The 24,751-nt window shown below is 41.5% G+C and overlaps 1 protein-coding gene across 1 annotated transcript; it reads left to right on the top strand.

The window, feature by feature from the left end:
• Positions 1-37: 37 nt before the first annotated feature.
• ALKBH1 (alkB homolog 1, histone H2A dioxygenase) lies at positions 38-22,470 on the top strand. Its single transcript, XM_089522299.1, has 6 exons — positions 38-177; positions 10,903-11,011; positions 11,272-11,434; positions 12,190-12,280; positions 15,184-15,377; positions 17,086-22,470. Exons 1-6 carry the CDS (start codon positions 43-45, stop codon positions 17,507-17,509), a joined length of 1,116 nt encoding a protein of 371 aa, XP_089378425.1. The 5' UTR covers positions 38-42; the 3' UTR covers positions 17,510-22,470.
• The last annotated feature ends 2,281 nt before the right edge of the window (positions 22,471-24,751 follow it).

The following is a 24,751-nucleotide window of genomic DNA, read 5'->3' as shown; positions in this document are numbered from 1 at the left end:
GCCAATAGGAGCCCGCCCTGACCCCCGTCCTCCTCGTCCAAGATGGCGGCCCGCGCTGTGTCCGGCGCCCGGGAGGAAGACGCCTTCCGCCGCCTCTTCCGCTTCTATCGCAGGTGGGAGGCCTCGGACACGGCCTCGGCGGCGGTGGTGGACTTCTCCAGGCCGGCCACGGGGCAGGTAAACCCGGCTGCCCCTTCGCCTTCTTGGGCTGCATCCACACTGGAGAGATAACCCGGTTTGGTGCCGCTATGGAATTCTGGGAGTTGGAGCTTGTTGTGGGGCCCAGAGCTTCTTAGTCATGCTCAGAATGGAGGACATTACAAAATGAAAGCTAAAAACACTCCAGTAAATATAAATGTATGCTTCTTAATCATGCTCAAAATGGAGGACATTTTGAAATCCCTCCCGGGCAGAAGAAGGTTGAAATGTAGGACATGTCCTGGAAAAGGAGGACGTGCGTGGCCGCCCTGCTCTGAAGAACCAGGATGGAGCTGAAACACTTTGGTTCCCATAAACCAAGGATGCTCTTTTGGGGTATTGACCAAGCTGTCTGGGGGATTCTGGGAGCTGTAGTCCAAAAACGCCATTTCTGGACAGTGTTGTGTTGGGAGAAGAATACAGTCCACACATGCGCTGCGCATGTATTTCCATTTTGTTACATGCTCATTTCTGAGGGTTACAAAATATTGCAGTAGTAATTAAGAACCTGTTGCGTTACGTCGCTGGAGCCCCATTGCAGATAATACATGGTTCATGGGACTGGTTCTGAATAAGCAGCTCTTTATAGGGTTTAGTTGCCTGTTAACATTCCCTCGACCAATGTGACACGGTTGCCTTCGCTGTTGCTGTTGTGTGCCTTCAAGTCATTTCAGACGTATGGCGACCCTAATGGAAACCCACTGGGAGACCTTGGGTAAATCACACTCCCTCAGGCAATGGCAATGGCAAACCCTTCTGAAGAAACCTGCCCAAAAATCCCCATGACAAGTTTGTCTTTGAGTCTCCCTAAATCAAAAACGACTCTTGTGCCTGTTACAGACTGCCAAAATAAAGCTGCTTCGGGTCTCTTTGGAGGTATGCTATTTAAATGATGCCTGGGTCCGGAGGTCACACCAAAGCCACACTCCATTCCTAAGCACTGGAGTGCAGCTTTGGTGCAGCTTCCAGATTCTTAGGATGCATGCATCATTTAAATAGCATGCCTCCAAAGAGACCCGAAGCAGCTTTATTTTGGCAGTCTGTAACAGGCGCAGCAGCACACACCATTCATTTTTCTAATGGAAGGGGGGTCCCGGACCCCAAGAATCCCCTCCCCTTGGCTACGTCCCTGCACCTTGCTCCTTTCACCTTACACGGACCACATGTCATATCCAGTCTCATGCAACATTTCACAAATTAATTGTCACCAATTTTCATGGAACCTTTTTATTATTATTCAAGAGTTATAGTTAAAGTTCTAAAATGTTTTATTGAGGCATTAGGATAATTTTGTTACAGTGCGGGCATTCCTCTCTCCTCACTTGATCTCTTGAACCTGTGTTATGAAAACAATGTCTGTATTTATTGGCAGCAGCCATTTTGGCTAGCTCCAAGAAAGTAAAAACACACAAGGCAAGTGCAGTTATATTTCATTTCTGAAAATACTGGGTTAATTTAAACCGATGGGGGAGTGCTCACTCTTTCCTACATTTGCCTTACTATCGGTCATTCACCAGAAAGGAAGATACTGTCTTGCCTACTGCTTTTTATCTGCCTGATCTCATTATCCTCAGTCTGTTACAGGAAATTAACTACTAAAGAGAAAATTAACAATACAGGTGACATTTACGGAGTGGCAGAGGATTAATACTTTCTTTAGTAAAAAAAAAGATCCTTTTTATTTCATTAAGAATTACATATTAAAAGTGACTGCTAGGTATTAACAATTTCTCACTAGCACTAGTGCTTAGACAGGTTTACTGGTCCTCTGTTAATATTGTAATGAGTGCAGTATAATTACAACCCTCCTAAGAAGAATTCTGTCACAGAAAGAAGAGCTTCAGACCTTAAGATTACATAATTATGGTTACCCACTTATTTCTCCACCATCATTTGTAATTTCAATTAAAATCACATATCCACTGGAATTAGAAATTAATGCATTATCCTGTTTGAAATTGGGATTCTAGCCTGTCACAGGCAATAAAATGTTGTGGCTTTCTAGCTCTAGCAGTTCCTGCGTTAATAGCCATTACGGTACATAATGTCTGGATCATAGTGCAGGGAGAAAAGTGAGTTATTTGTCAGAATGTTATGGTTTCAGGTTTCAGTGTCTCGCAACCTACTGAATCAAGAAATAAAATGTGCCACAAAACCCCTCACAAGTCTAGAAAAGCAATTACAGTTGGCCCTCCGTTTTCACAGGGGATCCATTCCGGGACCACCCCCACCCCATGAAAATGGAGGCTTGCGCATATTCAAGCCCCATAGGCTTGAATGGGGTGTGTGCCCAGGCACGCACCCCATTAAAAATAGTGAAGCTGCCACTCCGTGGATTTTCAAGGGCGCGGATCCAAGATCCATGAGTTAGGAGGGGCAACTGTACTGTTTTATTGTCTGATATCCGACAGTTCCCCTGTGATGAGAAAATGCAAGATTGTATTTGAAAAACCAAAATTCTGTACACATTGTACATCTCTTACTCAGATATTTTGCATGCTGGTAGACACTAGACACTACCACATATATGAGTGATAGTTACGAACACAAAGCAAATTTGACAAAAAATATTAACTTGGATTTCTTAAATGCACCTCATATGGTGGAGCAAAATATTCAAGGGTGACCAGTTAAGTTCTCTACTACTGCTGTTTTAAATTGATAGCTATATGCACAGTCCGGCAAACAGCACCAGTCCATCAATACTATTTCTTTCAGTGCAATATACAATTAACAAAATCTCAGTTGTACTCAATGACTTATTTTCATTCCTCATTGAATCCACAGCTGGATATGGATTTCAACAGAACTAATTCTGAATCTAACAGTATTCAAAGAACAACTGATTGATGATTAATTGTTTTTAGTATAAATTTTCTGTCCCCCACATATGTTAAAATTTGGCTTGTGTTCAAGTGCAGATCAAGTGGGAATTCACAAATGTGTTTACCAGTAGGTGAACAAGTATTTTAATTGGTATGATCCCACACTATTCCTTTCAATGGTTTGAAGCTAAGGATATCTTGTATGGAAAGATTCTCCTACATGGGACCCTTCTGAATTCTTATGTTCCCCTCCTGCAATTCCTAGGCCCCATCACAAGTTAGAGGATCCTTTGGAGAGGCACAGAGGGCTCAACTTGGTGGAAGGTCCAGACAGGAAAGCCCCATTGCACAAGCACTGCCTTCAGAAAGAATCAGAAAGCATCAAAATGCTCTTTGAGTCTGTCCAGATTTAGTCCAAAATTTTAGCTCCAAAATACACTGCAGAAATAATCTAGTTTGTGACTGTTTTAACTGCCCTGGCTCAATGCTAGGGAATTCTGGGAATTGTAGTTTTGTTAGACAGTTAGCCTTCTCTGTCAGAGAGCTCTGGTGCCACAATAAACTACAATTCCTTGGATTCCCTAGTACTGAGCCAGGGCAGGTAAAGTGGTCTCAGACTGGGTTATTTCTGCAATGTGGATTGGATCTTTTTAATCGCTTTATTTTATAGTGCAAGGAGTGCTGTTCAGAAACAAATCCTTCAATTAACATAAGTTCAACCAAAACAATTCTGAGAGTACTTTATACATTTTATTATGTATGATCTACATCTATTCACATTTTATAGGAATAATAATCAGTAAAAATGGGTGTTTTATTGAAAGATGTAAATCATGTCACAGCATTGCATTGTTAATCTGGCTGAAACGCTGAAGCAAAAAGCTTCAGTGAGAGTCTGTCTTGCCATATGCACACATACACACACTGAAAGAGCCTCCAAGTTTTACCCTCAACATATCCATGGGTCATGGCAAAATCCATAATCTTGGCCCCAAAACCTGACCTCGACTTATACATGAAATTGACTTATAGTTGAGTGTATATGGTAACTGCAACCCCAGTCTCTGGAGTTCAACACACAGGGACTCAACTAACAGGCTGGAAGGCTAATAGATTTTTAGTGTGAATGTGGTGGAATAGATGGCATAAGGTGATCTTATGCCTGCTGGGTTAAACATCCCAATTCCCAAATAATCTTTGGGAGAGTTTGTAGGGTTTAGGCTGTTGTCTCTCTTGCAGTATGGCTGTTTGTTTGTGAGACCTGGGAGGAGGCTTGCTTGTGTGCTCATTAGTGCTCTATTCTAGTACAGTCGGCCCTTCTTATACACGGATTTTTTATACACGGATTCAAGCATACACGGTTTGAAAATGTTCCAAAAAAGTATAAATTTACCTTGATTTTCCATTTTTTATAAGGGACACCATTTTGCTATGTCATTATATTTAATGGGACTTGAGCATACACGGATTTTGTTATACACGGGGGATCTTGGAACCAAACCCCAGCATATAACAAGGGTCCACTGTACAGCATTCCCGCGCCAACCATGGGCTTGCAATCTGTGGATTTGAGCTTCCGCAGATGGCAAGCCCCAGTTTTTAAATGGGCATGTGTGCACAGGCTATGCAAGTGGGCACCCATGATTGCACACCCATTGAAAAGAACTGGACTTAAGGTCCCACTTTTTTGCTATCTACGGGGGGGAGGGGGGGTTCCCAGAATGGATCCCCCCATGGATAGCAAGGGACTGCTGTATGTTTTGATGGTGTTATGCTTGTTGAGTCAAGGCTGTTTGTTTCTGTGAGCTGGGAGGAGGTTTGCTTGTGTGCTCATGTAGTGTTCTTTTGAGGTAAGCTTAGGTCCTCTGCTTGAGCACATGGTCTCGGGGCAGGATATCTGCTGAAAGGAAGTGAGTCAGAGACTTGGTTGGGGAGGGTTCTAGTAGTCACTGGAGTTTGACTAAGAGGAGCTCTGCTAACACCAACGCGTGTTTTTCTTTTTCATGAATATTTAGCAACGGAGGCCTGGAGTTCTGTTTCACAGCTTATTTAAGATTACTGAATATGAAGGGTGAGGGAGTTGTTGTAATCACCTGAAACAGCTGTGCTTTGTTTGTGTTCTTGCTGAGTGATGTGGGTAGCTTACACTCGTAGCAACTGCAAGTTGGTTACCCTGCTGGAAGAGAAGATCCAGCAACTTGAGGCCCATGTATCTACTATTCAGCCTCCTACTATTTGTTGGAAGTCAAACTCTGCCAAGAATATATGGTCCAAAAATTCCTCACTTGCCTTATAGACAATTTCATTGTCCAGAAGGTGGAAGAGGAAACAAAGGAATCTGATCCTAACCAACAATGATGACCTGGTTAATGGAGTCGAAAAGGTGGGGTCCTTAGGTAGGCGTGACCATGTTCTAGATTATGTTTTTGTGGAGTTCGTTATACAGTGGAAAGGGGAAGCCAAAACATGGACACACATTCTAGACTTGAGGAAAGCTGATTTCAGCAAACCTAGGGAAATACTGGGTGTGATTCCATGGTCAGAAATACTAAGAGAGAAGGGGGTTCATGATGGATGTAAGTTTCTGAAAAGTAAGATTTAGAAGGCACAATTTCAAGCAGTTCCATTGAGGAGGAAAAATGGGAGGCGGCTGAAGAAACTAAGATGGATGCCTAAAGTACCTTCAACTGAGCTAAGATTTAAAAGAAACATGTACAAGAAATAGAAAAAGGGGAAGAGAAATTCAAACAAATAGCCAGGACATAGGGAGAGAAAGTGAGAAAAGCACAAAACAAGCTCAGGCTTGCTAGAGAAGTTAAAAACAATAAAAAGCTGTTTTGTTGTTGTTGTTATGTTCATAGCAAAAGGAAAAATGGTGGGGCCACTGCATGGAGGTGATATTTTGCTAACAAGCTAGCAACATATAGGTGAGAGAATTCTACTGTTAGGTGGATTTGTATTTGATTGGAAAATCAGATTCAAAGGGCGCTCACCAATGGTTCATCTTCATTTATCCTGAAGAGTAGAAAATAATGAGGTGCCACAGGGTTCTGCCCTGGGACCAATGTCTTGGATCAGGGGTAGGCAACCTGCGGCCCGCGGGCCGGATGCGGCCCGGCGAGGCCTTGGGACCAGCCCCAGCCCAGTCCTGCCGCCAATTGCCGCCGGGGCCTTTGGGGGGCAATTGTCTATAGAAGCCTCAGAAACATGCATTTATATTAACATTTTTAAAAAAAATCAGCAAATTTTTTCACGTGTCCTCCATTTTTTTTTAAAAGTGTCTTCCATTTGAAAATTTTGTCCTACATTTGTCCTGGTTTATTTATATATTTAATTTTTTTAAAAAATATTTAATTATTTATTTTTTGGCTTCGGCCCCCCAGTTGTCTGAGGGACAGCAACCTGGCCCCCGGCTCAAAAAGATTGCCTACCCCTGTCTTGGATGATGGAATAGAGGGCATGCATACCAGATTTGCAGATGACACCAAATTAGGAGGGATATCTAATATCCCAGAGGACAAGATCATAATTCAAAATGGCTTTAACTGATTAGAAAACTGGGCTGAAACTAACAAAACAAATTTCAACAAGGAGAAATATAAGGTTCTACACTAAGGCAGAAAAATTGAAATGCACAGATATAAAATGAATGACACCTGGCTTGACAGCAGTTCATATGAAAATCTTGGTAGACCACAAGCTGAACATGAGTCTGAAGTGTGGTGTAGGTTTAAAAAGCTGATGAAATTCTAAGCTGTATCAATGGAAGTATAGTGTCTATTCAGCAGGACGTGATACTGCCACTTCATTTTCATACAATCATAGAATCGTAGAGTTGGAAGAGACCACAAGGGCCATCCAGTCCAACTCCCTGCCATGCAGGAACTCTCAATCAAAGCATCCCTGAAAGATGGCCATCCGCCTCAGCTTAAAGATCTCCAAAAAAGGAAACTCCACCACACTCCGAGGAAGTGTGTTCCACTGTTGAACAGCCCTTACTGTCAGGAAGATCCTCCTAATGTTGAGGTGGAATCTCTTTTCCTGCAGCTTGCATCCATTGCTCCGGGTTCTGTTCTCTGGAGCAGCAGAAAACAAGCTTGCTCCCTCCTCAATATGACATCCCTTCAAATATTTAAACAGGGCTATCATATCACCTCTTAACCTTCTCCTCTCCAGGCTAAACATCCCCAGCTCCCTAAGTCTTTCCTCATAGGGCATGGTTTCCAGACCCTTCACCATTTTAGTTGCCCTCCTTTGGACACGCTCGTTTCTCAATGTCCTTTTTGAATTGTAGTGCCCAGAACTGGACACAATATTCCAGGTGGGGCCTGACCAAAGAAGAATACAGTGGCACTATTACTTCTCTTGATCGAGACACTATACTTTTATTGATACAGCCTAAAATTGCATTGGCCTTTTTTTTTTTCCCAATTTGTGGTCTACTTGGACTCCTAGATCCCTTTCACACGTAGTTTCATTCAGCCAGGTGTCCCCCATCCTATATCTCTGCATTTCATTTTTCCTCCCTAAGTGCAGTACCTTACATTTCTCTGTGTTGAATTTCATTTTGTTAGCTTTGGCCCAGCTTTCTAGTCTATTCAGGTCATTTTGAATTTTGATCCTGTCCTCTGGGGTATTAGGTATTCCTCCTAACTTGGTGTCATCTGCAAATTTGATAAGTATACCCCCAATTCTGTCATCCAAGTCATTGATAAAGATGTTGAACAACACTGGCCCCAGGACAGAGGCCTGTGGGACCCCACTGGTCACTTCTCTCCAGGCTGAAAAAGAGCCATTGTTGAGCACCCTTTGGCTTCGGCCAGTCAACCAATTACAAATACATGTAACAGTTACGTTTTCTAACACATTTTACAAGCTTGTTTGCAAGAATGTCATGGGAAACCTTGTCAAAGGCCTTACTGAAATCAAGATATACTATATCCACAGCATTCCCTTCATCTACCAAGCTGGTGATTTTATCAAAGAAAGCTATCAGATTTGTCTGGAATGACTTCTTTCTCTGAAACCCATGTTGACTTTTTGTGATTATAGCATGGCTTTCTAGATGTTCACAGACTCTCAGTTTAATTATCTGCTCCAGAATCTTTGCTGGTATTGATGTCAGACTAACTGGACGATAATTGTTGGGATCCTCTTTTTTCCCCTTTTTGAAGATGGGGACAATGTTTGCCCTCCTCCAGTCTGCTGGGATTTCTCCTGTTCTCCAGGAGTTTTCAAAGATTATTGCCAATTGCTCCGATATTACATTTGCCAGTTCTTTTAATACTCTTGGATGTAGTTCATCTGATCCTGGAGACTTAAATTCATTTAGATTAACAAGATATTCCTGTACTATCGCTTTACTTATTCTGTGCTGAAATTCCCCTATTCTGTCTTCTGCTCCATTATCCTCAGGTTGAGCACCCTTTTCCTTTTCTGAGAAGACTGAGGCAAAGAAGGTGTTGAGCAATTCTGTCTTTTCTCTGTCTCCTGTTAGCATTTTGCCATCTTCTCCACGCAGTGACCCTACCGTTTCCTTCTTCTTCCTTTTGCTGCGGACATATCCAAAAAAGCCCTTTTTATTGTTCTTAACCTCTCTAGCAAGCCTGAGTTCATTCTGCGCTTTAGCTTTTCTGACTTTACCCCTACACATGCCTGCTATTTCTTTGAATTCTTTTTTTGTGATTTCCCCCTTTTTCCATTTCTTATACATGTTCTGTTTCAAACTTAGCTCGGTTGAAAGTTCCTTAGTCATCCATCCTGGTTTCTTGAGACACCTCACATTTTTCTTTCTCACTGGAACTATTTGAAATTGTGCCTTCAGTATCTCCCTTTTGAAAAACTCCCATCTGTCCTGAACTCCCTTCTCTTTTAGTATTTCTGACCATAGGATCACCCTCAGTACTTCTCTAAGTTTTCTGAAATCCGCTCTCCTAATGTCTAGAATGCGTGTCTGACTATGCCTGTCCTTCTCCTTTCCATTGTATAACAAACTCCAGGAGAACATGGTCACTTCCACCTAATGATCCCACCACTTGCACCCCATTAACCAAGTCATCCTTGTTGGTTAGGATCAGATCTAAAATAGCTGACCCCCTTGTTGCCTCTTCCACCTTTTGGACAATGAAATTGTCTTTGAGGCAAGTGAGGAATTTGCTAAACCTTGAGGATTTTGCTGAGTTTGAATTCCAGCAAATATCAGGATAGTTGAAGTCACCCACCCATCACTACTACATCTCTCCTTTCTGAGTGTGTAGTCATCTGTTCTAGAAAGGCATCATCCAATTCCTCCATCTGACTGGGGGGTCTGTAGTAGACTCCTGCCATAACATCCTTGTTGTTTCCCTTGCCTTTAATTTTTATCCAGATGTTCTCCACCTGCCTGCCAGTATTGATGTCCTGGATCTCTTCACTGGTGTAAATATCTCTGACATATAGTGCTATTCCTCCTCATTTCCTGTTTGGCCTATTTCTCTCAAAAAGGTTATACTCATCTATTTCTACATTTCTACATTCCACTTATGAGACTCATCTCACCAGGTTTCAGTGATGCCTATTATATCATATTTGCTTTGTTGTACTAGGAGTTTGAGTTCATCTTGCTTATTTCCCATGCTCTGTGCATTAGTGTAGAGACATCGCAAACCAAGGGTCCCCTTTACTTGCTGCCTGTGCAAGGTTTTTTGCTTCCCACTGTTGGGTCCTTGCACTATTTGTCTTGTTTCCTCTGTGTCAGTTTAACTATTTTTTCCAGCCCTTTCACCTTCCTTAATATTGTCTCCCTCCCCCACGAAACTCAGTTTAAAGCCCTCCTGATCAAATTCTTCCAACTGGTGTGAGATGCAACCCATCCGTTGCAAGAAGTCCCTCCTCGTGGAACCGCAGCCCATGACCGAAGAATCCAAATCATTCTTGGCAGCACCATCTGTGGAGCCAGTTGTTCACATCCGCTATTTTCCTCTCCCTTCCTGGACTGTGCCCTTCAACTGGCAGAAGAGACGAGATGACAACTTGTGCGTCCATTTCTTTCAGCTTCCTACCAAGAGCCTCGTAATGCCTTCTGATGTTCTGAAGGCTGTGTCTTGCAGTATCGTTGGTTCCCATCTGGACCAATTTTGGATTGGTCAGATCTTACCTCGAATTCTGTGTCCAGTTCTGGATACCACAATTGAAGAAGGACACTGACAAGCTGAGATGTGTCCAGAGGAGGGCAACCAAAATGGTAAAAGGTCTGAAAACCATGCCCTGTGAGGGGCATCTTAGGGAACTGGGCAAGTTTAGTGTGGAAAAAAGAAGGTTAAGAGGGGACATGATGACCATGCTGAAATATTTGAAAGGATGTCATATTGTGGATGAAGCAAGCTTGTTTTCTGCTACTAGGACACATAATGGATTCAAACTGCAGGAAAAGATATTCCACCTGAATATTAAGAATTTCCTGTTTGTAACAGCTGTTTCACCATGGAATACGCTGCCTCAGAGTGTGATGGATTCTCTTGCTTTGGAAGTTTTTTAACAGGGTCTGGATGGCCATCTGTCAGAAGTGCTTTGATTGTATATTCCTGCATGTCAGAGGTTGGACTGGATGTGGTCTCTTCAAATTCTGTGATTCTGTTCTCTTCTTTTGGAAAGAGAGTGAGGGATTTTGACCTCACGCTTTCTGCCTTAGGTGGGGAGGTGGGTCTAATCTGTGCACTGAAATTGAGACTGGAGGGCACTTGGACCACTGTGAAGTTCCATGTTTCATCGCAGACAAAATGCAGCATCTCCTTTGAAGAGAAATGTTGGTAATGGGCAACACTTACTGGCTAGCTGTCAAATAACCTAAAATATGTGGGCTTCTATTCAAATATCTGACACTGTCTTCCTCTGGTGGTAGGTGGTAAGCAGTCCTCTGAATTTTTCTTCAGTCAGTGATCAGGATGCTTGCAGAGCAGGATTGCGTCCAGTCAGCCAATGGAAAGCCTATGGTCTGGATAACTATCCAGGTGAGTATGTTTATATATTATTTAAGACAAAATACATACTTTGATAGAGTGTCCCCTTCTCCCAAGATGTATGAATCCAGCTTCAGTGCAGGAAACAATTAGTGACAGCTTGGGGTATTATTTCTGAAAGATAAATATTATATGCCTTGTGTTCTTGCTGCATCTCAATATTTCCTTCAGTATGCACAGCTGAAAATTATGGATAGAGATCATAAATGTGCTTTCTCCTCTCTTCCCTATTCACCTCTATTTTTGCCCAGGGTTTATATTTATCCCAGATCCATTCCTTCCGGGCTGCCAGTGTCATTGGGTAAAGCAGTGTCTGAAGCAGTACCCCCAGAAACCCAATATATGCAATTTGGACATGCACATGTCTTCTCAGGAGACTACTGATCTGTGGGAGAAGAGTCAACATCAGTTACGGTAAGTCCTGGCTTGAAATAACAAATGTGGTAACAAATGTGAAGGAACATAACTCTCAGTCAATAAGAGGTGGCTCTCAAGAATTGTGTCCAGCTGTGTTCTAGCTCTTTGAAGCACATCCCAAAGTCAGGGACAATCCCTAGCTCCAGTCCTGGACAGGGTGAGGAAGAAAATCAACTTGCTTTGAAATGTAATGATGGGAAAGAATTCTACTGATATTGTGGGCTGGCAAATAAATGGGTCTTAGAGCAAATCAATCATAAACTCTGCCAAGAAGCCAAAATTATTAAACTAAAACCTTATGTATTAATGTTTCTCTCAAACTGATTGCTGACATTTGTGCAAATGACTATGAGAATCTAGCATTTGGAGCAATTTTATTTGAGAATTGTATCTGACAGTAGGGTGTGAGCTAAACAACTCCAGCATTTTCCCCTTCTAATGAGGTTATATTTGGTTTCTTCAGTTCTTATTTTGCTTAGTTTTTCCAAGCCTTGCCTCATTTTCTTTATTTTATTTTAACTTAGCTCTTGTTGGGAAGAGTTTTAACTGAGTTTGCTTATATATGCCATTTGATATCGGTCTTCATGTGTGTCTGCCTTGATGGTGAACTTTTTAGCACTATCAGAATCCTCTGAAAGACTGTAAAAAGCTGTTTGGGCTTGATTTGAGAATTGTGTCCAGCTGTATCAAAAACTTGGCTTTCTAGAAGAAATTCCTTAAATTAAACTGTTTGTTATTTTGTGTATTTCTAGAAACAAAAGTTCCAGCAAACGGGGACCAAAAAGTTTACTGGAGAAGCTCCGTTGGGTGACTTTGGGTTACCATTATAACTGGAATACTAAGGTATTCAAAGGCAACAGAATCTCATGACAATATGTATCAATATGATAATACGATAGCAAATGTCTGCAAATTTTATTTTTGTTATGGTTAGGAAATTTAAGCATAAAACCACATTGTAAACTTACTGGTGTAGACATCGTAGATTCCTTTTTAAAATGAAAGCCAAATTATTCAGAGGAGATTGCAGAGCTAAAGAAGAGTGAAGGAACATGCCTATCAGCACACTGCAGACATGCTTAACCAAATGAGCCTGCAGCCTTATCTGCTTATTCTTACTGCTTCATTAGAAATTCACCTAGTCCCATTCTTCTCATCAAAAACATCTAGTGAATCAGATTGACGATTCTGGTTCAGGAAAGCTTTTATGAGGAAGATTTCAGACACTGGTAACATAATGAAGAACTTTCCTGTGCTTATGTGAGTCCTATGTAAAAACAATTATTTCCCCTATGTGAACTATTGAATATTTCAGTTCTCTTGCCAGTTGCTTTCTGGGCACAATTCAGGGTATTGGCTTTAACTATTAGAGCCCTAAAGCTTAAATGAATCTGGCTATCTAGGAGGCAGTTTGCCTTCCTAAGGTTTTCAGGAGATGCCCTTCTAAGAATAGCATCACATGAAGCTTACTTTATGGTCAAGTGAAAAGGAGCTTTCTCCTGTGTTGCTCCCAGACTGTGGAATGCTCTTCCCTCAGACAGTGATCTTATTGCATTTAGAAAGACCTTGAAAACCCATCACTTTGAACTGGTCTTTTAAACTGCTTTGAACTTTAATTTGAAGATTTTCTATGGTTTTAATAATTATGATGATTTTAATCATTTTATTTAATATGTTTTAATGATGCTTGTTAGCTGCCTTGAATGTTAGTTTTTAGTGGAAGGGCAAGACAAATCTAAAATGAATAAAAGTTAAAAAATAAAAATGTTCTTGGGTTATGCAACATAATGATTGTTTTAATAACTAGCACAGAACCTACTTTCTTTGCAGTGGGAGAGGAAAAATTATTCTGAGCTCATATATTTTACAAAAACATTAGATATATCTGTGCCACATGAGACGCTGACTGTCTTTTTTCCTAGTTTTGTCTTCTAACTTTGGAGACAAGATGATAAGCTCCAGAATTTTTAGTTAGATATTGGCTTAAAATTAGTCTGCTTGATATAATTAGATATTATAAATTGAGGGGGAGAGAGGCATGGCCTGGAAGAAAAAGAGCCCTCCTCCAACCACCATCTTGAGGGGGAGAGAGGCCTGGCCTGGAAGACAAAGAGCCCTCCTCCCGACCACCATCTTGAGGGGGAGAGAGGCCTGGCCTGGAAGACAAAGAGCCCTCCTCCCGACCACCATCTTGAGGGGGAGAGAGGCCTGGCCTGGAAGACAAAGAGCCCTCCTCCCGACCACCATCTTGAGGGGGAGAGAGGCCTGGCCTGGAAGACAAAGAGCCCTCCTCCCGACCACCATCTTGAGGGGGAGAGAGGCCTGGCCTGGAAGACAAAGAGCCCTCCTCCCGACCACCATCTTGAGGGGGAGAGAGGCCTGGCCTGGAAGACAAAGAGCCCTCCTCCCGACCACCATCTTGAGGGGGAGAGAGGCCTGGCCTGGAAGACAAAGAGCCCTCCTCCCGACCACCATCTTGAGGGGGAGAGAGGCCTGGCCTGGAAGACAAAGAGCCCTCCTCCCGACCACCATCTTGAGGGGGAGAGAGGCCTGGCCTGGAAGACAAAGAGCCCTCCTCCCGACCACCATCTTGAGGGGGAGAGAGGCCTGGCCTGGAAGACAAAGAGCCCTCCTCCCGACCACCATCTTGAGGGGGAGAGAGGCCTGGCCTGGAAGACAAAGAGCCCTCCTCCCGACCACCATCTTGAGGGGGAGAGAGGCCTGGCCTGGAAGACAAAGAGCCCTCCTCCCGACCACCATCTTGAGGGGGAGAGAGGCCTGGCCTGGAAGACAAAGAGCCCTCCTCCCGACCACCATCTTGAGGGGGAGAGAGGCCTGGCCTGGAAGACAAAGAGCCCTCCTCCCGACCACCATCTTGAGGGGGAGAGAGGCCTGGCCTGGAAGACAAAGAAACCTCCTCCCGACCACCATCTTGAGGGGGAGAGAGGCCTGGCCTGGAAGACAAAGAGCCCTCCTCCCGACCACCATCTTGAGGGGGAGAGAGGCCTGGCCTGGAAGACAAAGAAACCTCCTCCCGACCACCATCTTGAGGGGGAGAGAGGCCTGGCCTGGAAGACAAAGAAACCTCCTCCCGACCACCATCTTGAGGGGGAGAGAGGCCTGGCCTGGAAGACAAAGAAACCTCCTCCCGACCACCATCTTGAGGGGGAGAGAGGCCTGGCCTGGAAGACAAAGAAACCTCCTCCCGACCACCATCTTGAGGGGGAGAGAGGCCTGGCCTGGAAGACAAAGAGCCCTCCTCCCGACCACCATCTTGAGGGGGAGAGAGGCCTGGCCTGGAAGACAAAGAAACCTCCTCCCGACCACCATCTTGAGGGGGAGAGAGGCCTGGCCTGGAAGACAAAGAAACCTCCTCCCGACCACCATCTTGAGGGGGAGAGAGGCCTGGCCTGGAAGACAAAGAAACCTCCTCCCGACCACCATCTTGAGGGGGAGAGAGGCCTGGCCTGGAAGACAAAGAAACCTCCTCCCGACCACCATCTTGAGGGGGAGAGAGGCCTGGCCTGGAAGACAAAGAAACCTCCTCCCGACCACCATCTTGAGGGGGACAGAGGCCTTGCAATTTTTTGTATTGTATTGCAATTTTACTGTACACCGCTATGATCATTGCGGAATAGCGGTCTATAAATAAAAATTATTATTATTATTATTATTATTATTATTATTATTATTATTATACAGTTAAAATTCACTTTGTGAGTTCCTTTGTTTTTTATCTTTCCCAGAAATACTCAGCTGATCGTTGCACCCCCTTTCCATCTGACTTGGCTTTTCTCTCGGAGCAAGTGGCTAAAGCTTGTGGGTTTCCAGGTTTCCAGGCAGAAGCTGGGATTCTGAACTACTATCACTTTGACTCATCTCTAGGAATTCATGTGGATGAATCGGAGCTGGACCATTCTCAGCCCCTCTTATCATTCAGGTAAGCTGCCAATGTGAGGTATATCTAGATGTTCCAGGTTAATGCATGTTGTTAAAAGTTATGGAAGTATAGAGATCTTGGGATAATTTTAGAGTTACAGGTCTGAAGGTATGAGTTGGCTGGCATTCTGCATATTGGTTTCATAGACACAGACCAGGAGCCACAACAGTAGGAAGGCTGCACTGATGAAGTATGTAATACCAAAAATAGATGTTCGTTCATTTAATTTATATTGTGCCATTTCTTTAGGGAGTTCAGTGGCCTCTCTCTCTCTCTCTCTCTAATATTTTTTCTCACAACAATCTTGCAAAGTAGATTGAAGGATAGTGCACCCCATCTACTATATTGTCCTGATGTTTGCCTGGCCATCATACTGACTATGTCTGGAATCCTTGTCTTTATAATGAACCAAACTTCAAGGGGAGGCTAGAATCCAAAAGTGGAATATCTGGAGGGTGGTAAGGGCAGCAAAGAGGGACTCCTTACTATATAATTTTCTTATAAGGGCAAAAAGTATTTCTGTTGTTAAGGTGGAAATTGGAGGAACAGTTTGGGGTTTCCAGCAGAAAAAACACTGGAGAGGAGAGAGCTGAAAATCTCCCAGGCATTCTAATAATAATAATAGAATTTATTTATATCCTGCCCAATCACTAGGAATCCAGGCGGCTTACCACATTAGGGAAATACAAAGCAATAGCAATAAACAATAACAATAAACATAAGATAATAAAGAAATATTACATAGCAAAAACATAACAACAACAATAACAGTAATATCGTAGCAATTCAATAATGACAAAAGCCTAACACTGATGATTACATTCAAATCAATAATTATCAAAAAGAATTCCCCATTTCCAACCCCTCATTCTATTTTAGATTGCATCTTCCATGTCACCTGGCTTGTTAAAAAGAAAAACAGTGCTTAGGATAAAGTGCATCCAACTGATTGTCGTGTGGTTTAACAGCAAAATCCAAAATACATATTACATTGATACCTTTATGAGGATAACCAAAAGTATAAATACATTGTGCAGTCTTTCAAATTCCTTGGCTTTTTCATTAAAGTTGTTAAAAATCATAAATGAAAACAAAAGTAATAGAATTTTATTATCTAACTTTTACTGCCTTTGCCTTCAGTCACCACATGGTCAAGAGGTGATGGGGCCACTATCTTAATCAGTACTCCCTCAAGACCACCTTAACCACCATCATAAGCAATTGTCTCAAAACAACGTGCAGGCCTGAGACTCTTGACAATGTCATTTTTCTTCCCCTGTATGATTTTTATAAGGTATGCCTGCTTCTACATCAGGTAATGTGTTTTATATCTTTTGGTTGTCCTAATAAAATTGTCCCTGCAGTGTGTATTTTGGCTTTTGTTGTATCTTGCTGTATGGTTAACATGGTTAACTCTGATGCCAGACATTAATACAGATCTATTATAACTTTATCAAACCATAAAAGTCTTAGGAGATGTAAAATGTTAGGAGGTGAAAAAGATGGTATTTGCTCTGTAGAATAAATAAGTATACAAGAATTAACATGGCACAAACCTAGTGGTTTCACATGCACTAATTTGTAAACAACTCCCATATACTGTAGGTTATTAAGAAGAGTTGAGATGGTAAAGTTTCTCTGTTTGTACATAGCATCTACATTTGTACATTTACTAACTACCTTCTCTCAATCATCTTGCTCTTTTTAGTTTTGGACAGTCATCCATATTTCTCTTGGGGGGCCAGAAACGAGATCAAGCCCCTGTAGCCATGTTCATGCATAGTGGGGATGTGATGGTCATGTCTGGCTTCAGCCGTTTGCTGTACCATGCAGTTCCCAGGATTCTGCCCAACTTGGAGGGGAAACCATTGCCATCCTGCATGGAGCTGCCTCTGCCTCCTGACCTTCCTGCAGATTCTGTTGTCCAACCCTGCTCTCAAAAGGACTGGGAAGTGTGTGCCAGTTATTTGCAAGCATCACGTATTAACATGACTGTCAGGCAGGTGCTCACTGAAGGTCAGACATTCCCAGCTGAAAGCAGGACAGAAGGAGAATTACATGCTTTTTCTGTAGGATCCTATCATGAAGAACATAGTGAAATCAAAAGACCCAAGTGTAACACTGACAGCTGAGATCTGCATACCTTGTTTTCCTTCAGTTTGATCCTTCCAGCTCAGGAGATCTCATCAGCTATATATAGTGAACCAGCAAAATATGTGAATACAAAAATTGTCCCTTACATCTGATAATAAGTAGATGTAACAAACTGTATGAACTTTATGGATGATGTACTGGCTCAGATCAGGGTGTTCTGTGGTGTTTCCAGTCTTTACAAGGTCATACAAAAAACTGTATCACTCTGTTGTTTTATTTATCACTAACTGATGCAGAATATCTCCCTTGGCCGTTAGCTGTCTTCTTACTCACTTTGAGATATAAACAAGGAGGCACCAACTAAAGGTACAGCTGTTAAATTGTAGATTTAATAATAAAAGATATGGTCTGAAAGCATATGAAACAGTAATCTGGCTGAAGGCAAGGTAATTTTGCCAGATGATGACTGAGAGACCAGCCGGAGACCACAGAGGAAATGTTAAATAATATGCCAGATTTTTAAATGCTAAAGATACTTTGCTTGCAGTATCTTCAGGTACATTCCTCTATGAAGCCAATGACTTAGCTGAATACTTCTCCCCTGGAATTTTACTGGGTCATCTATATACATGCTATGTGCCTTACAATGTGTTTCACACTTGACTGCTGCTGAGGATTCGTTTTGTGGGATATGCTCTGTTATTTAAATCAGCCTCCCTTCTTGAAGCAGAATAATTAGGGATTGTCTAGTGATTTTTCTATTCAAGATGTCCTTTTCTTCCCCTTGTCTCTGAATACTAAAACCGCCCTGTTCCCTCAGCATCAGGCTATTTGGCAGCCTACATAATGCAATCTTTGCAGCCTGCTTCCTTTAGGAGTAGAGAGGACAGAATGACTTTACAAACAGGAACAATGAATTTGTAGATGAAGCACCCAGAAAGAAAATTAATCAGCAACTATCTCTATTGCCCAAAAGGTAAATATATTGAAACAAATAAGGACAACACAGTCTTCTGTGCCCATCTGTTTTAGGATCCTGACTTCCCTATCTGGTTTTTAATGCAATTTTAATTGCCATAGTAGAGCACTCTGTCCCAAGAGTGTTTTGTCGCACTTTTCCCATGAATAAGCTTACTCTGTTTTAAATTAAAGATCTATATCTGTCTTGGGGAGCTGATTTCTCCCATCCTCCAGCTTAGTTCTGCAATATTGTTGATGCTGTTTTGAGCAACTCACTCACCTTTTCTTTCAGGCTGTGTTTAGCTCTGCTATTCCTGATATCCTAGAGCAGAATAAAGAGTATGTGCTCATTTCTGGCTAACTCTTAAGATTCTTTCACAATATTCAGCATCTTTGTGGAGTTCAGACATGGTATGAATTTGGACTATGTTCCTTACTTTTTCCCTCTCTGTCTTTATTAGCATTTCTACTATAACTGGTAGTATTTTCAGAGCTTGACTTTGTATTCCCCTAATACTTTGAATAGGAAAATCCAGTGTACACAATTATTCAGTATCAAATGATACCCCTTAATTACTTAGAACTACTTAGCATTTGAAAATAAAATGAGTTTTCTTATCTTTTTTGAGATGAAGATGAAGGACCAATGATTTTTGCCATTGTGTGCAGCTGAAGGCTGCATCTAATCACTGCTTTTATTTGTTAATTTCTAATCCCCCTAACTTGGGTGAGGGTATTTTGAAACCATCTATAATAATTCAAACACTTTAAAACAATTTAACACTCAGAACAAAGCTCTCAAATTGAAACAATGTGATTTCCCACACCTCCAGATGGCGCACTGGTCCAGGTCATGGAACACAATATAGGGTCCCTTGCAGCTCTGCATAAATTCAACATGGACAATGAGGAAATCGAAATAGTTAAAGCGTTCCCATACCTTGGATCAAACATTAATCAGAATGGAGACTGCAGTCAAGAAATCAAAAGAAGACTAGGAATGAGAAGGGCAGTGATGACAGAACTAGAAAAGATGCTAAAGAGTAAAGATAGACAAGTGAGCATCATCCAAGCCATTGTATTCCCCAGAACCATGTATGGATGTGAGAGCTGGACAGTGAAAAAAGTGGATAAAAAGAAAATCAACTCATTTGAGATGTGATGCTGGAGAAGAGTGCTGAGGGTACTGTGGACAACCAAAAAGACAAACAAATTGCTCCTTGACCAAATTAAGCCTGAAATTTCCCTGGAAGCCAAGATGATCAAATTGAAGCTGTCATACTTTGGCCACATTATGAGAATGCATGATTCATTAGAAAAGACAATGATGCTAGGAAAGGTTGAAGGTAGTAGAAAGGGAGGAAGACAGCACACCAGATGGATAGACTCAGTCAGGGAGGTCATGGGCCTGAATTTACAGGACCTAACCAGAGCAGTGGAGGACAAGGGGGTCATGGAGATGTCTCATCAACAGGGTTGCCATGAGTCAGGGTTGGTTAGATAGCAGTTAATAACAACAACAGCTCTTAACAACCATACAGATAAATAAAGGAGAAGAGATGCTTCTTAAAATACAAAGGATCCTGAGTCATTTAGGGTTTTGAAAATCATCAGCACCTTGAACTTTCCTTGGCCAAAAATGTATAGGCAACTTGTTTAATTCCCTTAGAACCAGCATCATGGTTCTTATAAGGTATTCTTGCCAGCAATTTAGCTGCAGCTTCTGACACTCGTAGGATATGTTCAGTATTCAAGAAAAGCCTTACATTGACCACTCTGCAGTAGTCTAACTTGGAAGTTACCAGCACATAAAGTGCCATGGTCACATTGTTTCTATTCGAGAACAGTTACGGCTCAAGCTGTAGAGTGGAAGTTGAAGCTGCCCAGATGCTCTGAGCATCAAGTTTTTGTTGAACCAAAAGTGATAGAGGTGAATCCAAGAATGATCCCAAGCAATCTGCTCCTTTAGAATTACAACCCCACCTAAAACTAGTCACTTAAACAATCCTTGGACATGGAAACCACTAAAGATCAGAGACTGCATCTTGTCAGATACTGGCTTTAATTTTTCCATTGTAATGCCACCACACCAAACCAGCATCAGTGCATCTTAGCCTGATTACAAGGAGAAATAGAGCTGGCTTTCATCAGCATACAGATGGCATCTAACTGAAACACCTAATGATTTAAAATGGCATGCTTAAATATTTCTAGTTGGATATTTAAGGTACATTCTTACACATGCTTCTTGGACAGTTGGCACCATGGAACAGTATTGGAACTGTGTCAAGAGTGACTTTGTGCTTTCTGAAATTCCCACAAAGCAAATTCACAAGATCTTAAAATATGCTCAGTTTAGCCATTTCACTTTATTTATTCTCATACTGGACTATATCCAGGTTTTTTTAGTGAATTTCCACTTGCAGAACAGCACTTCCCTCATCTGTTCCTGAGAGCTCCTCCCTCCAGGAAGTATGGGGTGGGACTTCATAGAAGGAAGAGCAAACACTCCCTCTGGCTGATGGAAATTTTCTGTCAATATTAATTGGATTTTACTCTTTAACATTTTCTTCTGTATCACTAGAAAAATTAACTTGCGGCCATTCTTTCTGTTGGACCTCCTCATGATATATATCCATATGGATAGATGCAGCAAGTGAAAAAGCTGTGGAAGTAATGACCCCTTCTTGTCTCTTTCTATTTCATGGGAACTAGCATAGATACCTTGTCTGTTACTATGATAAGTCTAGTTTTTCCAGAGCAAGCCCTCCCAGATGTTAGGCAAAGATCTGTTGTCTCAGATGAGAATCCTCACTGATCATGGATACCCAATGTGACTCCCCAATCACTTGTTGTAAATGCTTAGTGTGTGTGTATGTGCTTTCAGGTCCCCTGGTGACTAATGATGACACTATGAATTTCATAGTGTTTTCTTAACCAAGGAATACTTTGGTGATTTTGCCAGTTCCTTCCTCTGAAATATAGCCTACAGAAGCTGGTATTCATTGGCAGTCTCTCATCCAAGTACTAACCACAACTTGGCCCTGCTTAGCTTCCTGGATAAGATGGGATCTGGTACCTACTACCCAATAGTTAAATAAATTATATTTAGAAGCAGTTTTGTAATAGTAAAATCAGCTGCTTCTTCCCAACTTGCATCTGAAGATCTTTTCCTGAAAAGGGGCATTTTCAAACTCGTGATATTTCAAGTTTAAAATTGCATAAAATTAATGGCATTCCTAGGGTTGGTGTCACCCCACCCCTCCTTATTGACCTTCTCCTCCCATTTCACACCATATAGAATCCTTACTTTAAAAAAAAATTGCCCTAATGATGCTTGTAAATCATAATTCCCATATACCATTGGATGTAATGCTAATAGTTCTGACGTAAACAACTAACAAAATTAAAAATTATATCTTCTCATTACAATATGATGTGCATAACCTAAATGTATTTACATATACATAGTGAAGATTTAGTTAAAATGTAATGTTTTTGGGAAAAAATTAAAAGAATATTTTTTTAAAAAAATATAACTGTTAAAAAAATAAAATTAAAATGTTGACATTTTAATTTTAAAAAATTCTGGGGGCCTTCCTTTCTTCTCCCACTGAGGGTTCACCTCATTCCCACCATCTCTTAAATCATTTTAAATAGATACAGGCAAATACCACAATGTTTCTGCCAAAATACAGGTGTTCGAGCAGAAGTGGTATCATCTGGTGCAGTCTGCACCAGGTGACACCACTTCTGCTCGAATGCCACTGCATAAAATCTAGTGATGCCATTGGATAAAATCTACTCTCATACAGCCAGGGTGAAGATCTTTACCTCTGCACCATACTGTTTCCCTATTGTGTCCACTGACTATCATTGTCCGTCCAGCACTTTGAAATGTAATTTGAATTACCTGAGAGAGAAACAAATTAACTTTCTCTACTTGAAGACTTCCTATGGTTGAGACACTGCAGTGTTCTCCACTCTACCCAACAAGAAGGAGAATCTTTAATTGAAAAAGGTGAGACGTACAGCTAGAAATAAGAGACATCTACCAGTTTCTCATTGGGAAGTGTATAAAATAAATGTATTTAAAAAATAAAGATGGGGTTTGCCCTTGCCTTCCTCTGAGGCTAAGAGTGTGTGACTTGCCCAGAGTCACTCAGTAGGTTTCCATAGCCGAGCAGAGATTCAAACTCTGATCTCCCAGTGTCCTAGTCCAACATTCAAATTACACCACAGTGGTTCTTCCAAGGCCAAATTTAGCCATTATATTTTTGGACGTACAAATGAGAGGCCTATATTATTTTTTTATACATGGATTCAAGCATCCACAGCTTGAAAATATTTTTTAAAAAGTATAAATTTCAAGTATCAAACCTTGATTTTCCCATTTTATATAAGGGACACCATTTTGCTGTGCCATTGCATTTAATGGGACTTGAGCATACACAGATTTTGTTATTCACAGAGGTTCCTGGAACCAAACCCCAGCGGATAACAAGGGTCCACTGTACTTAATAAAAGCTGTAATTGGTGATGCATCTGGATGACAAAATACTTGTCATTCCATATAGATCGTGAAACATTATGAAGTCAAAGGCATCCATGTTTTTTTGTGGGTTTTTCAGGCTATGTGGCCATGTTCTAGAAATTTTCCTTCCTGACATTTTGCCAGCATCTGTGGCTGGCATCTTCAGAGAATTACATTACATTCTTGCTTTCAGATATGCCATTTTCCCAAAATATAAGATAAATTGAGCTTTTCAGCCATAAAGAAAATAGCTGCTTTCCAAAAGGTAGAACAGCTGTATTGCTGTAATAATGACTAGCCACACCTTAACAGCAGACTGTCCTTTTTTGTCTTCCACAAATACCTGTTTCACATCTATAACACTTATATGTCAGTTAACTTATTATTGTGAATTTGTAATTGATCTGTGCTCCTTCAAGGAGCTTGACTTTGATGAAGCAATTCAATTTGTATGAAGATCATTGCTGCTAATCTTGTTACCAGCACAATTATGAATATTCTTAACTCTCCTTGTTAACCTGGCACCCAGATTTTTAGATGGTAAAGCTTTTCCTAAAATGGAGAGAGTGATAACTATAGTTTTTTGTGGGTTTTTCGGGCTATGTGGCCAGATGTTGGCGAAACGTCAGGAAGAAACTCTTCTAGAACATGGCCACATAGCCCGAAAAACCCACAAAAAACTATGGATGCCGGCCATGAAAGCCTTCGACTTCACAGAGCGATAACTGTTTTTACATGCTGAATTTGTGTTTTTCCATCTCCTTTCCAAGGCACAGGAATAGGCCGAACACACACCAACAAATCAAAAGTGCACAGAGCTCTGTCCTCTAGTAACCTATCACACAAAACAGCTGAAAAGTCTGACAGGTGGAATTAGTATGTTATTGCAGGAACTCGAAAAACCTGGCAAACTTCTGCCCATAAAAATGTAACATCATACACAACACCCATCCCTGTCTTGCAGGGTTTCATATTGTTACAGCCTTGGGCCTAGTGCTTTGCATAATATGTAGTAATGAAATACACCGATGAATCACCAATATATACTCATAATGAATCTCTCTCTGGTTCAGAAGCTTAATTTATTGTACCCTGTGGTAACAACAGGAGCAAAGGTTAAATTGTTCATGAATCTGAGTCATCAGATTTTAGACTACAACTTCCAGAAGCCTTTCCCTTCTCTAGAGCTTAAGCTGCTTTAAAACATTCATAACTATGGACAGGTCCACTTTTCCTAGATAGCTTTGCAGCTAACATACTAATCCAAAATTGATAAAAGACACTCCTGGCTATGATCATCACCACTCTTTCCATAATCTGGAAAGAGCCACTTGGATGGCTTTAGAAGAGGATTAACTAAACTCATGGAGGCTGGGGCCATCCCATCCATGTCAGGCATGCTTGACATCCCCCATGCAGTATATGAGGTTTTCACATTTTCATATCTGGAGCCACATATGTTCTTAAGAGGTCACAATGACATTTGGAACACCAGGCAACTTTCCAATGAGAAGGATGCATAGCCCCAAAGACACGTGAAAGATCCAAGCAATACCAAATACAAGCTAAATGGATTTGCTGATCTCTCCATCCTTCACCCTCAGAATCTGTCTGAGCCATACCCCAGTTTCCATGGGTTTCTCTTCAGGACAGGTAAATATTACCCCCCTCTACAACCCTAAGCCTCTGCTGTCCAATTTCCATACTTTGGCTCTGTGTGCTGATGCTGTTTGAATTACTATCATGTGATTCACTGCACTCTTGATGAATTCCAAATGAAAATAAT

This window comes from Sceloporus occidentalis, unplaced genomic scaffold, assembly GCF_023333645.1.
Source record: "Sceloporus occidentalis isolate IW3139 unplaced genomic scaffold, rSceOcc1.0.p SCAF_4, whole genome shotgun sequence".
NCBI lineage: Eukaryota > Metazoa > Chordata > Lepidosauria > Squamata > Phrynosomatidae > Sceloporus > Sceloporus occidentalis.
This window is presented reverse-complemented; position numbering and strand designations above follow the sequence as displayed.